This window comes from Ceratosolen solmsi, unplaced genomic scaffold (genome assembly GCF_000503995.2).
Source record: "Ceratosolen solmsi marchali unplaced genomic scaffold, CerSol_1.0 scaffold30, whole genome shotgun sequence".
Lineage (NCBI taxonomy): Eukaryota > Metazoa > Arthropoda > Insecta > Hymenoptera > Agaonidae > Ceratosolen > Ceratosolen solmsi.
Window position 1 is genome coordinate 8,006,115 of NW_011948421.1, and position 16,225 is coordinate 8,022,339.

The window sequence follows — 16,225 nt, forward strand, 5'->3', positions numbered from 1 at the left end:
ATTTTACAATTAAAAACTAAATGGTCATTTTCAAAATTCTATAAAATTCTTAGTATTTTTACACACTAAAAATATTTGTAATAAAATATCAAATATATTTAAAAATTACTTTAGTAATAAAAATACAATGTAAGAATGGATTAATGTACTAATTATTTATTTGTACAATAAAACGGAAAGAATTGTTTGCAATAATATATAATATACAACAAATTTTACAGATACTGATATAAAATACGTAAATGTAAAAAATTGATATTAATTATTATATCTATTAATTGTGTATCTGCCAAACAAATCGATTATTTTATTTAGTTATACCATTAATTTTCATAGAATTTTGTTATGTTAATATTATGTTATGTAGTTCTATTAATACGAATAAAATATTTTGTATTTTTTAAATTTTATATTGCAAAGCAATTTAAAATTAAAGTAACAAATTATTCATGCATGCATTTAGTTTTAAAGAAAGTATTATGTAATAAATACAGTTATTAAATTTAAAATCAAATAAATTAACTATGGTTTATATTGTAATAGCCATACTTTGGTTCATGTTACATAAATGTTTGTTTAATATAAATATGATTTAAAATAGAAATATTTTCGTTATTTATAAAATATTTTATTTTATAAATATATATTTAAATATTGATAGTTTACTCATTCAAATAAGATTTTTATATCCACTACTTAATTTAGAAGAATATATGAAGACAATTCAAATATATTTTACAATGTACTTACAATGTAAGCACATTATAGTTACTATAGTTATTATTCTCTACTTTAGCTACAAAATGTCTTACATTAATAATTTTATTAGACATTTGATTAATCTTGTTTTATTAATTTCTTTTGTATGATTGAATATTGATTTATATTGAACTACTAAATAATGTGTATATATTTAGTTGATACAAAATAGCTGATTAATTGACTGTAAATATTATCAATACCATATCGTAACTTGAATGTATTATAACAAGAATTTCATCAGATTAATAGTAGAAATGATAATAGTATAGCATACCACAAAATTATTTTATAAAAAAAATACTTATAGAATGAACTCATTTATTCAACAAATTATATATTTTCATAAATAAATATTAAATAAATTTCATTAAATTTAAATAAAATGTTTAATTTAATAAATTTTTTATTTCGATAAATATTTGAGAAAATTTAAAATTATAATTATAATTCATATTTGCTATAATACATCTCAAAAAGCTAATACATTCTTAAAATCATGAGTGAATATGTATTTTCTGTTTAAAATAAAAAATTGTTGTATATAATTCAATATATTGTAAAATCTTGTTTAAAAATAATAACCTTCATTTTTTATATCAAAACTTCATACATTTTTGCATTTAGGTTTTTTTTTATTTTTATATTTAATTAATTAGAATAAGTAATATACAAGTTCCTTAATTTTAAAAATATATTTAAAATTTGTCAGTACATATATTTCTGCAGTATTCAAAATAATGTTTGATTATCATTGTTTTTAATTTTGTTTGTATTATGTAGTTGTATTAATAGATTTGGTAGTTTCATTATACTTTTATTATGCTTTTTTTTTAATATCATTTTTTATGAAAAAAATACAAAATAAATAATAAATATTCAATTAGAACATGAAATTTTAAATTGTAAGAAAATGTTATTCTTTTGCAAGATTTTAATTATACAAGTTAAATTTTAATTTTAGAGTATCTACAAATTTAACACAAAATATTTATTTATGTTTAATGACAAACTATATTAATTTGATATGTAAAATGTTTGTAAAATAATAACCAATATTAGCTTATACCAACAGATATTATAAGATAATACATAATTAAAGCGAATAATACAATGTCATTTGTATTCTTTAATTTTCCATATTTTTATTAGATAATGTAAATAAAAAATGTTAAATACAAATTTCAATAATAAAACCTATTGATTAAATATTTAAATTAATAAAATGATACACAAAATACTTTGTTTCACCAAGATACGTTTTCAATTCGTTCAAATAGCATTACTTAAATAGTATTTATAAATGTTATCCAGTAGTCTATAGTAAATATAAAAATCACAAAAAAGAATTACTTTGTAGTTGATTGGCTTCTCGAAAAGTACTACTGACAAAAACGAATGCAAACGGATTCACTTAAAAATGCAAATCTAAAAAAAACGAACATATATATTAATCGATTAAGCACAGCTGCCGAAACACTGAGTTGATGGCTAGGTTTTTTCATACAGTTTTTTTAAGTTTCCAAGTTTGCAATTAAATACGCATGCGCAGCTTATTAAGAAATTAAGTAGTCAGTTATCAAACTAAGTCAATATTAAATAATTAATATCAACTATAACAGAATATTATATTTTTCATCTTTCTTTAGCTGCTTTAATTTTCTCTCTATAATTAACCAAATAATTATAGTGTTCAAAAGAGTAATCGTGCGACATAGTCTAAATTATATGAGGATGAGCAATAGTATACTGCAATTATCCAAAAAATGGGATGAAGCTTCAGTATATTTAGATTTTATATATTTTACTGTATTGACATAAATAATGCTTAATTACTGTCAACTTTATAATAAAATAATTCCTGAAGTATGTCTGAAAAAATGGAAATCGAATATACGTGAAACTAATAAAAGAATCTATAGAAAATAATAAATGTGAATAATAATTATGAACAGAATGATTTGTATTTGGTTAAAATATAATAACATCCTGCGCTCAAAGATTGTTACAAATAACGATATTATAATAATAACAATAAAATACTATAACTTTATAAATATATATTAAAATGATATTTTGTTTAATTAGAGAACAAATTTCTCTATCGTCAAAAATAATTTAATGTAAAAAAAATAAAAAATTTAGTTAAAATGAATATTACAACAAAATTAATACATTGCAACTTTAATTAAATTTCCATTTAGTAAATAAAAACATTCAATTTTAATTAATTTAATTTAATTTAATACAAAAGCTGAGATTGCCATAAGATTTATGTTTTTCAATATTTCATTTTTAAAAATCATTGTTTTCAAATTAAATAAAAATAGAGTAATTTGGTTCAAATGAAATATAGTAACATATATAGGAGTTATATTAATAATAGATGTTTTTCAAATTGTAATATTAAAATTAAAATTAAAAAAGTAATAGAAATTACGATTTAGAATGACAAATTAAAAAAAAATTTTATCGTTTAAAGTTTGTTTTAATCTATATAATACTACAAAGTCTATAATTTGTGCATCAGGTACTTAAATCTCTTTTTTACCATTATAGTTATTAATATATATTGACTAATTTTAGAACTATTCTTTTACCATTGAGTGAAAAATATAAAAAAAACAACTATTATATGTCTCTATTCTTTAGTTTTTCAAAACATAGCGCGTTTTAATAAACTCGGAAAATACGGATTTTTAACCGTTCCCTACATCAAATTATAATTGGCGAACAGTTTACAACCATCATTTCGTTATGTAATAAATGTTATCTATTTCAAATATTATTTATTATTCAGAGTTAAAATATGTGTGCATCAATTTTATTATGCAGAAACTATATAATTTCAGTAAATAGTAAACTGATTTATTTTGATCGGGTGTGTATTTGATAATTGAATTATAGATATTTAAATATTCATACAATATCTTAATTTGTTTTTAAATCATTAAAAAAAAGTGAATAGTAATGTTTTTTAATAAATAGAATGTGGAAATTAAAGGAAATATTTTGTGCAGTTTTTAAAATTATAGAAAATTGGTTGCAGAAATCACAGGACAAATTTCGTATCTCTTGTTTAATGCAAAGAAACATAATTGCTCATACAAGCAAAAACGAACCCTACAAATGTTTTCTTTGACTCCAATAACTATAAAAATAAAATAAAAATTTATCAATATTTACAACTAAATGTTATTATTTGATGAGAGTAAATATAAAGTAAGCCTGCATAGAAAGAATAAATAGATATTTAAACGAATGCCACTGGGCGTGAAACCCGAGTGCGTAAAATGTGGCAGCAAGGAGACCCCGTTGTGGCATACAACGGCGGTCGGTAACGTATGTAATTATTGTCTTGAAAACAAGCAGTCAAATATATCTGAACAACGAAACAATAATAATAATGACGATAACCAACAACTGGAGAAGTTGGTAAAGCCTGCACGCAAAAGTACACGCGTTACCAGATACAATGGCAAGGTTAATAAGACTCTTAGTCAACCACACAATGTTAAGAATATACTTAAGGGAAAAGGTCGCAGACACATATTTAAAAAGATGGTATTAATTGATCTGTTTAATTTAATTATTTACATATTATTTTTAAATTAACTTTTAATTTATTCATAACATTTCTAACTGCAATAGCAAAGAATCAGAATACATAATACATTAAAAAAAATTAAAGAAACAAAAATAAAATTATATATTTTGATTTGCTGATAAACTCAATTTAAATGTCAAATTAATATTAAAGAATATAATAATATAATGAATGATATTTTGTACAACTATAAATTAATATTATTTTAAAATATTCCTTATAAAATTGAATAATAAATACGTTACCTTGAATTGTTATTATAAATTTTATTAATATTAACTAATAAAGTATCTGTATCTTACAATTAATAAATGATAAATTAATTATATAATATTGAATATTACCATGTTATAATACTTAATATTATTTAAATATGAATAAACAAAATTTTAATTATTTTTTATAAAATTTATTTATTATGTAAGTTAATGCAATAATTTCTTACTACATATTTTAGCCAATAAAATCTCCATTAGCCACAGCAACACCAGTGACTACTAGTTATGTTTTTTATAAAGGCTCTTATTTTCAAATTGGTGATATAGTATCAATGCAAGATATTGATGGAGGTATATATTATGCTCAAATTCGTGGTTTACTTACCGATCAATATTGTGAAAAAAGTGCAGCAATTACATGGCTCTTACCTACTGCAACTAGGTAACAAAATATTTGTTTAAAATAAAAGTATTTGCAGAGGAATTTTCTTCAATTTATTATTGAAGTAAAAACAATTATTCGAATATAAAAGAATAAATATACAATTAAAAAATAAAAATAATTCATAAAAGAATATCAGAACTTTAGTGTATAAAAATAATAATTAAACTTTAATGCAATTAAATTAAAAATATTTAAGTATGTATTTAGTTTTACCATATATGTAATATATATTTATATTTATTATATTTGATATATATTTTTTATTATATTTTGATATATATTTATTATATATATTTTTTACTTTTTTTATTGACTGGTATTGCAGCCCACCTCCAGAAGATGGATTTAGTCCAGAAACATATATCATTGGTCCAGAAGAAGATTTACCACGCAAATTGGAATACATGGAATTCGTTATGCATGCACCATCAGATTATTATAAATTAAAAAACAGCCCTTACCCTCCCATACTCACCGAAGGAGGAACAGGCTATATTTGGACATCACTTAGAAATGAAACTAATGTGAAAAAATAATTCCAGTGATGTTTAATTTTGTAAATGTCGATTTTAAAGTGTATGCAAGCAATAGTCTGTGATCTTAACATAACTGTATTAGCATTAGTAATTGTTTACCATTTCGTTTTAGATATTTGAAAAAATGTCATCAAAAAGAATATTAATATAAATACTAATATGGATTAGCTAATACTTGTTCAAGCTATTTTTATTCAGATTAAATGTTTAAGTTATAAAATATAATTTATTAAGTATAAAATGCTTAATAAGCTTTAATATTTTATATAAAATGAAAATTGTAATTATATAAATAAAATATAGTGAATAATATATTTTATGTAGAGGTATTTTGGAATATTCAAAATATTTTAATCTTAGTTTACTGTATGCATCAATAAAATTAATGGTTATTTTTATTTAATACTATATACACAACCTCGTATATTACATTTTTTAAATTGTATTTTAAAAATCTACATTAATCATATTAAAAAACATTATTTTAGCGAATTTTCTTACAAATTTTTTTACTCCTGTGTAATACATTATAATTAATTGTTTGATAAAACTAATTTTATAATATGCAATGTAAATTAGTATAATTCTGAAAATTGTTTTGAAAAATCACTTTCAATTAATTCGTTAGTTACATTAAGAGATTAAATATTAGTGATAATAGAAAATTATATATAACAAAACATTTAATATAATGGTATAAAAATTGAATATAAGTACACTTTCATTAACTCTGAAAGGAAAATATGTTTAGTACGTAACACTGGTTAAAATTTCAGATCTTTAATTGCTTGTGGTAAGTCCGGTAGTTTTATATCTTTGATTTGCTGTGGTATATTCATATTTTTTACAGCTGATACTGCACGTGCTGGAGCTGCTATAATTCCAGCCTGAATACATATTTACATAAAATAATTTAAAAAAATAGATGTACTAAAAACATTTTAGTATTTTTTATTAAATTTTATGATATTTTATTGAGTTTCCATATATTTGTTAATTAATTTTTTATATTAAAAGAAGTTGTATTTAGTAAAATGTAAACTTATATAAATTTATCATATAATCAATTATAAAACAGAAAAGTTATAATGTTTATGATCAGCAAATGTAAATTGAAAAATTAATTTGATTTATTTTTATCACACATAACATTAATTATTGAGTAAATCTCAATTAGACTGAATGTTTTTGAGTGTTCAGTTTTTATTTTTAATGAAAACACTCACTAATTTTAGAAGGTTTTACTGCTGTCATACATATAAGTAATATGAAAAATATATACTTTAAAGAATATTAAAAATTAAAATAATTTTATATAAAATAAAAAGTTAAAACACTGATATGAATTTAAAAGTTAATAAATAATGAGAAAATTCTATAAGAAGAAGTCAGTAAAAATTTATAATTTGGAATTTGGAAGATATTAATAAAATATTAAACTTGAAAGGAGTGATCAATTTTTTAAAAATAGGTTATTAATTTAATCTTTTTTTCAAATTAATCTTAGTGTATATTAATACAATTAAATAAATAAAATATAATTTAAAGTCTTTTACCTCTTGCTTTTCTAATTTATTTTGATCTTCAATTCTTATTAAAATTTCATTCATATTTGTTTCTAATACCATGCCTCCCATTACCAATTCATTTAAAATATAATGAACCTTGTCAACATGAAAAATAAGATCTAACTCACATACATTTCCAAAACACTTATCTAATGTTTCAACAAAAACTTGAATTAAATCTAAAATACCAAGTTCAGATTCTGAACTATCTACACAAAAAACGAAATATAGTGTTGCATAATGACGATAAATTAATTTATAATCCGAGCCTCCAATTAAACTACCACCTTCCAAAAAGTTACAAACATTATCATCTCTTTTTGAAACTAAATGAAATGTCTCCTTTATTATTTGCTGTTGCATGTCTTCATTCTAAAATTAAAATTTGAATTAAAAATATATTAATATATAAAATAGTTAAAAATAAATTTTTAGTTATAATTTACATACAAAATAGTGATAAAATTTAGATAGTCGTGGTTTTCCATGATTGTTAAACACCAAAATAGCTTTGATCATTTTAAAAAATACTGTTAAAAAATCAAATTAAATTAAAGAAATGGAAATAGTTTTATGACAATAGAAATTCTAATAATATTGTCTATTGTATTGTAACAGAAATACTTAGTTCTTAATATATTTTCATTTACTAAATTATTAAACTTAATACACAAAAATATTCTAAAAAAGAACTTAAATTATTTAATTTGATTTTGAATTACCGCTTCCACTTTAGTTATGTATCATATTGATAATCTAATTAATTTTACATTGTAACATGTTTTTGATAATATTTTTACAATTGAGTATTTATAATTTCGAATTAAAATTGACAGAATATCATTGTTGATGATTCTTAAAATCAATATTAAAGCGTACTACATGAAACCTTAAATTTCTAATTACACATAGATATGTTAATTCATAAACATTCAGAAGTAAATAATAATGACCCGTTCACTTAAGAAAAGCGCAAATAGTTAATAAATTAAGACGCAATATGTTTAATTTAAAATTTGTGTTTTATAATATACATGTTAAAAGATATGATTAGATTTTCTTATTCACCTTCTTAAAATTAATAAATAAAATAAAAAGATAACACGTTATGGATAGAGAACTTTATATTCGTCCCAACTCCGATGAATTAAAATTACGCATTGTCAGAAATTAATGCTCTACCAAATATGAACTTAATAGGTAAAATTAAGAACTTACATTATTGATAATAATTTATATTATCATTAATAAAGTATATTTTATTTAAGCTTTATTGCTAAAGCTCATACTATTATAATTATCAATATAGATATAGCGTTCTATATTTTTTATTCGGTTCATGTTGATAGGCCATCGGACATTTGTATTATTTTAAATCATGATGTGCCCCAGAGCATATGACGATTATTAAGATATGAATGTGTATTTTTATATAGTAAAAAATGTCAAAACAATTCTTTATAAAAAACAAATTTTTGAAAATCTATCTTTATTTAATTAACTACAATTATATCTGTATAATTAAAACCTTTTTAATTGAAATAATCTAAAATATTTGTTATGTTTAAATAAATTTGTAAACTTGTATATTCAATGTTTAATAAAAAAACATATTTAAAGCATGCCTTATCCAACTATGTGTATAATATGTAAGTATAACAAATAAGTATAAATAAAAATATATTAATAAGGATAATAAATAAATAAATATATATTATTGCAATGCAACACTTAAACGCTTATTTTTATACTATGAATATGTTTATTTATATTTATACATAGAACAAAGCAGAAATTGAATCATGGATTAGTAAAAACGTATTTAAAACAAAGTATTTAAATGCAATTACAAGTTGAGAACATCAGCTAACGCAATTGTTTCAGCAAATATTAGAAAATTATAATGCTCGTATTTATCAATAATATAATGGTTAATTATTCGATTTCAGTCTGGTCGTATTTAATTATATTTTAATATTAATGTTGACACGAACATTAACATTACCGAAAGGTAGGTACGCATGCGCATGCATTTGCAAACGTACAGGATACAATAAACAATAGCAATATTATACTGGTATAGTCATTTTATAAAAAATTAAAATATAAATGCAATTCGAATAAACGTGAATAAATGTTTTTTTCAATGAATATGGAATATTCATTCCATAAATATTCTCAAAATCTCTGAGTTATGGTTAGTTTTTTTTGTTTTTTTTTTATTCTCTTACTTCATTAAATAAATATTATGCATTTACTCATAGATATTTACTATTATAAGAAGCTCGAATTTATAATTTTATTGAAATTAAAGAATTTATTATATTTATTCCAGTTAATTTATATACAAATATAATAAAAAATATTGTTTTTATTCTGAATATTAACATTTATTACTGTTACTTTATAGGATTCTTTTCAAAATGAAATAAATGGAGAACTTAACAGTACAAATTGGGTTTCTTTATGTCAAAGGTGAAGTTCCTTTATATAAGTATTTATTAATTATTTTTAATATACAAAGTATATTTAATAATTGTTAACATATTTGTTTTTTTTTTTATTTTAACAGTAAAAATTTACAAAGATAAGTATGTCAATAAAATAAAACTAAATATAATGTTATAAATATGAAAAGATAACGCTTATATAATGTCAATTAAGATATATTATAGATTCCAATTTATTTTAATTATTTAGTAATAAATAATTTTTTATTAAAAATAATTTTTGTGTACTTTTATTCAATATGTTTTTTATTTTGTGTTAATTTTTATTTACATGTTTCTAGAGCTGACTATAATTTATTATATTGTATATACTTGTTTTGTATAAACAATTTCAATAAAAATATTAAAATTTTTTATTACTTAAATAATATTAATAGATTATAATATTATTTCTAAAGTATCTAAATTTAATAAGTCAATAACCATTTATATGTATATATTTTTATTTTTTCGGAAAATTAAAAAATAGGATACAATGCTATTCTAGTCTTAATTTTAAAATCAATATTACCTGTTAATCAAATGTATTATAAATACCTATATATATTTACCTTTTTTAAATTTTTGTATACAGGTTTTTAAAAAATTTCGTTTATACAATCTAGAATGGTTTTTAATAAACATTATTTTTTATTATTTTAAAAATATAATAAGAAAATATGAAATAAAATATTTTCAAAAAATGAAATTAAATCAATGAAAAATATAAATTTATGTAAAAATTTTTTAAATCTATTTCTAATAATTTTATAATTAATAATAATTAATTATCATTAAAATATTATTTTTTATATAATACTGTTATTTAATTATATATTATTATATAATTATTTTCATCATCTATTTTAAGATGGATAGGATGCGATTATTATCTATGCAGTTACCACCTAACAGCAACATTAATAGTAGTACTGGAAATACTAAAGGAAAAATATCATTCATAAAGCGTCTAGCACTTGGTTTTATAATTTTGGCAGGTCTAGGACTGCTTTATGTACCAGCATATCATTCAGCACAAGGACAATTTTCTGGTTTTGGTGATATTTCATTACCAGTAGGAACTTTGGGAGGTACAGATCTCATAGCATCTATAGGTTCGTATACAATAACTACATAAATAATATAACACTCAGTTTTTATTTGTACCAAATAATATATTATATCATATGTCAATAGTTTATTAATATAAAAGCTAATTATTTTAAGATCTAATTGAAAAATAAAATGTTTTAAGTAATTTTTAGAAATATATTAATATATGTATACAAATATATAACAATTATAATTGTTTTATAATTTATCTATGTATATAAAAATTTTAATGAAACGGTCAATCCCATATATTTATCTATATATTTATTATATACTTATGTATTTATTAAATATATACTATTAAATTTTACAAAATATCAATGAAGTAGAACAACACATTAATATAAAATCTTTTGCAAATACTTTTCTATATATTTTTATAAACAATTGGAATAAATTATATTTTTCTAATATAACTTATTTATAAAGCAAGTAAGATTTTATATTTTGTATTCATTTTGTTCAGAAGTTTTTGAGCTTATATATTTTACAAGAAAACAAATAATATTATAAGAAATGACCTGTTATATATAAAGTTTTATATTAATATTTTTATTGCTACTTTTATTTGAACCAAAGTAAAAATAAATTTAAAAAAATGTATAATTTCGGTTAGAATTGTAAAAATTAATATATATTGTGTATTACTAATATAAAATAATTTTATTTTGAATGTTTATTACAATGATAAAATTTACAGATTATAAAAGTTGAAACTATATTATATACAAAATATAATTTTTTTTTTTGCACAAACAAAATTATAGTAAAGAAATATTTGAACATTATTTGAAATTATCAGCCAAATTTTTGAATGCCCTTACATTTTTTTAACCAGTACTACAAATTGTTGAACAGGCTTTTATTTTTAAATTTTTCTTATATAGCGTAGCTGTCAGTTGATTATTGAAATATTCTTTTCTAATTAATAATTAGAATAATAATGGAACATATTTTCTACTCACTATACTAGTCTACTTGATTAGATATATTTTTATTGATAATGAAATATAAATATTTGAATAAATGTATCTTTATTTGTGTTTTATTTAAATAAATATCTAAACATGAAAAGTAAAATTACCTACATCTCTGCCAATAATATTGAAGTCATAGAATGTTGTAGACCTAACAACATTGATATAAATGTTTTAATGTATGCTATAGAATTAAGTAATTTCTTGTATTGATCCCAGATATTCATCAAAGTTGAATGAATATTTATGTTTATTTGCAGAATTCTAATCAGTAGAAGTTATATGAATGACTAACAAAATGAAAGATGATTTCACAATATATTTTTTTATATTTACTCCACTACCTATAGAAATTGATGAATAGATTACTACTTTTATGTAACAGCTATTCTTCATAAAACATCACTCCATTAACCAACTGAACCGTTAGTATTATTATATCATCAACTTATCCAGATACATACCAGATCACGCGTTATGTTTATATTGTTATGAGATGTGTGTAACAGCAATTGCTTAAATTAATTCAGGACTTTCATTACAAAAAATATATATATTTATTTATTTGACTTCGGAGTCACCTTTTTTCTCAGATCAATTAAAAAAAATAAAGTATTAAATATGATTAAAGGAATTTATCAGAAAATAATTCAAACATGAGTAAATGTTACTCTTTAAAATCAATTTAAGATCTCAGTTAATACTTCAATAAGACTTTTAATAATATAAATAAACTACTAATAATTAATTTCTTAAATATAAAAAATATACGATTATGTATTAATTTAATATACTATCAATAGTTTAAAAAAACATATAATATAAGCAATTTAAATAAAAATTTGAATAAAATTTAAAGTAAAATAATATTATTAGCAGTTCTCAATATCAATTTAATCAACTTTGTAACTGGCTTTGTATTAAATTATAGTTATTATATTTATTTTAATATAATAATTGAGAGACAAAATAAATGTTTTATTAGATTAAATTTAATATAAATTATGGATAAGATAAATATATAGTCATGTTATTATTTTTATAATTGATAGCATAGAATGTTAATTATTTTTAATTTTATTTACTTATGTATTTGTCAAATATATTAATATGTATCCATTATATATATTTATGTTGTTTTCTAATTAAATTTAATTAATATATATAATTAATAAGTAGTAAAAGATGAAATATTTACTCAATTCCTTTGGTTTCAGTTCAATTACGTGGATGGAGTTATAATACATCTCGAGATGTATCTATTTACATACATCCAGAAAACACAACAGTTATTCTAACTCCAAAAAGAATTTGTAACAATACATCATATCTAATTATTCTTATATGTTCTGCAGTCGGAAATATAAATGCAAGAATTGCTATTAGAAATACATGGGGTAATCAAAGTTATTTAGATACTTTGTATGGTTCTTCTATTAAAGTTACATTTCTTTTAGGACAAAGTGATAATGATACACTTAATGTAAGTATTTTTACTTTCACATGAATAAAAATAATACATATAAAGTTTTAACAATATATAATTGTAAAAATAAAATTTCGTATAAATTTAAAGAAAATCTGTATTGAAATAAGATATAAGAACTCTAAAATTTGTAAATTGTATAATACCCATGTTCAAATATTTATTTTATAGTTATATTGATACACATACATATGTTTTTAGAGCTATGCAGCAGATGAAAATAATTTGTACAATGACATAATTCAAGAACGTTTTTATGACACATATAATAATTTAACATTAAAATCTGTAATGTTATTAAAATGGGTGATATCGAATTGTGATAAAGTAAGGTATATTATGAAAACTGATGATGATATGTTCGTAAATATACCAACTCTTATAAAAACTTTAAGGGAACGACCCAAAAGTACTGGAACTTTAATTGGTTCACTTATTTGCAATGCGAAACCTATAACCGACCCTAAAAATAAATGGTAAGATTATAATCAAAAAATTTTGGGTTTAGTAAATCAAACTAAATTTGTTTTATTTTTACTCAAATTATAAACTTTGTAATATCTTGTAATATTATGTCATATGATTTGTATTATTTTATTCTTTAATTACTTTTTTATATCTTCTGATATAAAAATAATCTGAAGAATGTGAAATTTTATTTCTGTTTTTTATTCAGACTAATTTTGTAAACTAAATTATAGATAATTATGGTATAGCAATATGAAATTAAACCAAAAAGTTCTAATAAAAAATGTGAAAAATAATAATTACTTTATATACTGCTGTTTCAAATAACTTACTATTAATTTTATATGTATAAAAGACAATGCTTATTTTTCTATAAAAATTTCTATTATACTTCATTTATTTAGAAATTTAAATATTTTGAATATTACTTTAAAAAATTCAGTTTTATTAAAAATAATGAATAATTTATAAAAAATTCATTTGCTTTCGTAAAAGTAATTCATAAATTAAACTTGCTTGTGCATGTGGCAATAATATAATTAACATTATATACAATGTTCAACGTATAGAATGTTTCAAAGAATTTTCAAAATATTTTGAATTAACTATACATAATTTTAAATAATATATAATAAACTAATCGTTATTATTACATTTATAAATAATATAAATATATATCGTATATAAATGAGTTTTTCTGCAAACTCAAAATTAATATAAAGAAACACGTATATAACAAATATGCATTGCTAATTTCAAATAGATGAAGTATAATATTTATTAAAGTTGTAAAACAAGTTTGTACATTTATTACTTTTAGGTATACACCCAAATATATGTATTCGGACAGAACATATCCAAGCTACTTATCAGGTACAGGCTATGTAATGAGTTCGGATGTCGCTTTGCGCCTCTACAAAGCTGCACTTTCAATACCAGTTCTTCATTTAGAAGATGTCTACATCACGGGACTTTGTGCAAAAGAAGCAGGACTCAAACCTGTTAATCACCACGGTTTCAGTTATATACCACGTAATCTCGATATCTGCTCACTACGCGAGACTATCACGGCCCATAAAGTAAATGCTTCGAACATGTACACAGTGTGGAACAAACTTAAAAATTTCTCGACGAACTGCAAAAATTATATTAAAACTGCCAAAAACACGCCGGTTAGTAGAATTAGCAGAAATATTGGCTACTTTTTGCTCAAGGGTCGTATACACAATAATAGATGCATTTAAAGTTTGATAATATTTTTAAATGAATCACCTACTTACGCAGCTGTTCATTAATGGTTATGTATATATGTGTAGGAACTTTTACAAAAAAATATGTTTTATAAGAGGTTGAGTTTCATTTTATATCTAAATAATATCAATAAGTAAACACTAAACACCATTACATATTTATATAAAATATTTTTTTAAATGAAGCTAGTAATTTTGCACAAATATATTTATGATGCATCACAATGGGTTTATTAACTGAAAAATATTTAGGAATTATTTATTATACATTTTTTTAATATTTTAAAACCTTGATTAGTTAATATTAATTTCAAAGCTAAAATTAGTGTGTAGTTAATAGAATTAAATTAAAAAACCATTATCTAGTCATTACAATAACTTTTTATATGAAAAACATTATTAAGTTTATGATTACATTCTAAATTAAAAATTTATTTTGAATAATAAAATACAAAATTACATATTGTATGCTAAAATAGATAAATCTATATATTTTGAGATATAACTGAATTTAATGAATAATTCTGTAGTGTCCAAAATTAAAAAATTGAAACAATTCTGTATGTTGTATTAAAATTCTTTCAATCATCTTTAAAATTCATAATAAATAATAGTATAATTTAAATTAATAACTTTGAATTTATAACTTTAATAACACAGTAGATCTATTATTGTGATATAATTAGAAAATCAATAAGTAAAAATAGAAATAGAACTTATACACAAATAATTTGTTGAATTATGAACCTGCTTGATATATTCATAAATACTCCATATAACTGATAAGATAAAATACTGGGTCTAATACTTAATATTATTTTATAAAGTATTAGTTATATCTATATAGAATGTAAAATAGAAATTTGTAAAATGAATAAAATAGCGAAACCAAAAATTTTTAAATGGAAAATACATTAAAATTGATAAAATTTATGTAATATAATTTAGAAACTCAATTCCTTATAAGTTATTTTTATAGAAATTAAAATAATTAGAATTTTTTAAAGTGTTATTTCCCAAAACTTTTACATATATGTATAGTTTAAAAAGAATTATTTTGTTCAATTAACTACTTTCATTATTTTCAACATTAAGATAAATTGAAAGTGAATCGACATTTTTTAAATGACATTTTATGGCTTAATTTTTTTATTTCTGAAATAGATTTGATATTTCTTATATCTATTCGTTATGTAAATACTTTTTCTACTAAATTCCTAACACTTCCTAAAAGGAGGACTACCTAAATATTCCTAACACTTTTTAAAAGAAATTATTGATAAATACATCTAAAATTAGAAATACCGAA

The 16,225-nt window shown here is 20.5% G+C and overlaps 3 protein-coding genes across 7 annotated transcripts; 2 read left to right on the top strand and 1 right to left on the bottom strand.

The window, feature by feature from the left end:
• Positions 1–3,737: 3,737 nt before the first annotated feature.
• LOC105361536 (GATA zinc finger domain-containing protein 1) lies at positions 3,738–5,741 on the top strand. Of its 2 annotated transcripts, XM_011498755.1 has the most exons (4): positions 3,738–4,101; positions 4,183–4,323; positions 4,824–5,026; positions 5,355–5,741. In XM_011498755.1, the coding sequence occupies exons 1-4, from the start codon at positions 4,021–4,023 to the stop codon at positions 5,563–5,565; spliced, it is 636 nt and encodes a 211-aa protein (XP_011497057.1). In that variant the 5' UTR covers positions 3,738–4,020; the 3' UTR covers positions 5,566–5,741. The 2 variants fall into 2 exon arrangements, with proteins under 2 accessions (XP_011497057.1, XP_011497056.1); XM_011498754.1 differs by having other exon boundaries at positions 3,738–4,323; positions 5,355–5,738.
• A 483-nt stretch (positions 5,742–6,224) lies between these two features.
• or (AP-3 complex subunit sigma-2 or) lies at positions 6,225–8,384 on the bottom strand. 3 transcript variants are annotated; one of them, XM_011498758.1, is made up of 4 exons: positions 8,352–8,384; positions 7,584–7,663; positions 7,122–7,505; positions 6,225–6,452 (listed from the first exon to the last, which is right to left on the bottom strand). In XM_011498758.1, exons 2-4 carry the CDS (start codon positions 7,650–7,652, stop codon positions 6,330–6,332), a joined length of 576 nt encoding a protein of 191 aa, XP_011497060.1. In that variant the 5' UTR covers positions 7,653–7,663; positions 8,352–8,384; the 3' UTR covers positions 6,225–6,329. The 3 variants fall into 3 exon arrangements, with proteins under 3 accessions (XP_011497060.1, XP_011497058.1, XP_011497059.1); XM_011498756.1 differs by lacking the exon at positions 8,352–8,384 and adding an exon at positions 8,202–8,303; XM_011498757.1 differs by lacking the exon at positions 8,352–8,384 and adding an exon at positions 7,856–7,890.
• Positions 8,385–10,493: 2,109 nt separating this feature from the next.
• LOC105361538 (beta-1,3-galactosyltransferase 1) lies at positions 10,494–14,970 on the top strand. Of its 2 annotated transcripts, XM_011498760.1 has the most exons (5): positions 10,497–10,737; positions 12,930–13,109; positions 13,170–13,195; positions 13,400–13,674; positions 14,487–14,970. In XM_011498760.1, the coding sequence occupies exons 1-5, from the start codon at positions 10,503–10,505 to the stop codon at positions 14,908–14,910; spliced, it is 1,140 nt and encodes a 379-aa protein (XP_011497062.1). In that variant the 5' UTR covers positions 10,497–10,502; the 3' UTR covers positions 14,911–14,970. The 2 variants fall into 2 exon arrangements, with proteins under 2 accessions (XP_011497061.1, XP_011497062.1); XM_011498759.1 differs by having other exon boundaries at positions 10,494–10,737; positions 12,930–13,195.
• The last annotated feature ends 1,255 nt before the right edge of the window (positions 14,971–16,225 follow it).

What these genes read in the sequence shown, in the direction of transcription:
- or (XM_011498758.1), bottom strand. Translation starts at nt 7,652, where the DNA reads ATGATCAAAGCTATTTTGGTGTTTAACAATCATGGAAAACCACGACTA. An exon ending in CTAAATTTTATCACTATTTT is followed by an intron (nt 7,506 to 7,583) that starts GTATGTAAATTA and finishes TTTTAATTTTAG; the next exon opens with AATGAAGACATGCAACAGCA. An exon ending in ATAAATTAGAAAAGCAAGAG is followed by an intron (nt 6,453 to 7,121) that starts GTAAAAGACTTT and finishes ATATGTATTCAG; the next exon opens with GCTGGAATTATAGCAGCTCC.
- LOC105361538 (XM_011498759.1), top strand. Translation starts at nt 10,494, where the DNA reads ATGGATAGGATGCGATTATTATCTATGCAGTTACCACCTAACAGCAAC. An exon ending in AGATCTCATAGCATCTATAG is followed by an intron (nt 10,738 to 12,929) that starts GTTCGTATACAA and finishes CTTTGGTTTCAG; the next exon opens with TTCAATTACGTGGATGGAGT. An exon ending in ACCGACCCTAAAAATAAATG is followed by an intron (nt 13,675 to 14,486) that starts GTAAGATTATAA and finishes TATTACTTTTAG; the next exon opens with GTATACACCCAAATATATGT.
- LOC105361536 (XM_011498754.1), top strand. Translation starts at nt 4,021, where the DNA reads ATGCCACTGGGCGTGAAACCCGAGTGCGTAAAATGTGGCAGCAAGGAG. An exon ending in GACACATATTTAAAAAGATG is followed by an intron (nt 4,324 to 4,823) that starts GTATTAATTGAT and finishes TACATATTTTAG; the next exon opens with CCAATAAAATCTCCATTAGC. An exon ending in CTCTTACCTACTGCAACTAG is followed by an intron (nt 5,027 to 5,354) that starts GTAACAAAATAT and finishes CTGGTATTGCAG; the next exon opens with CCCACCTCCAGAAGATGGAT.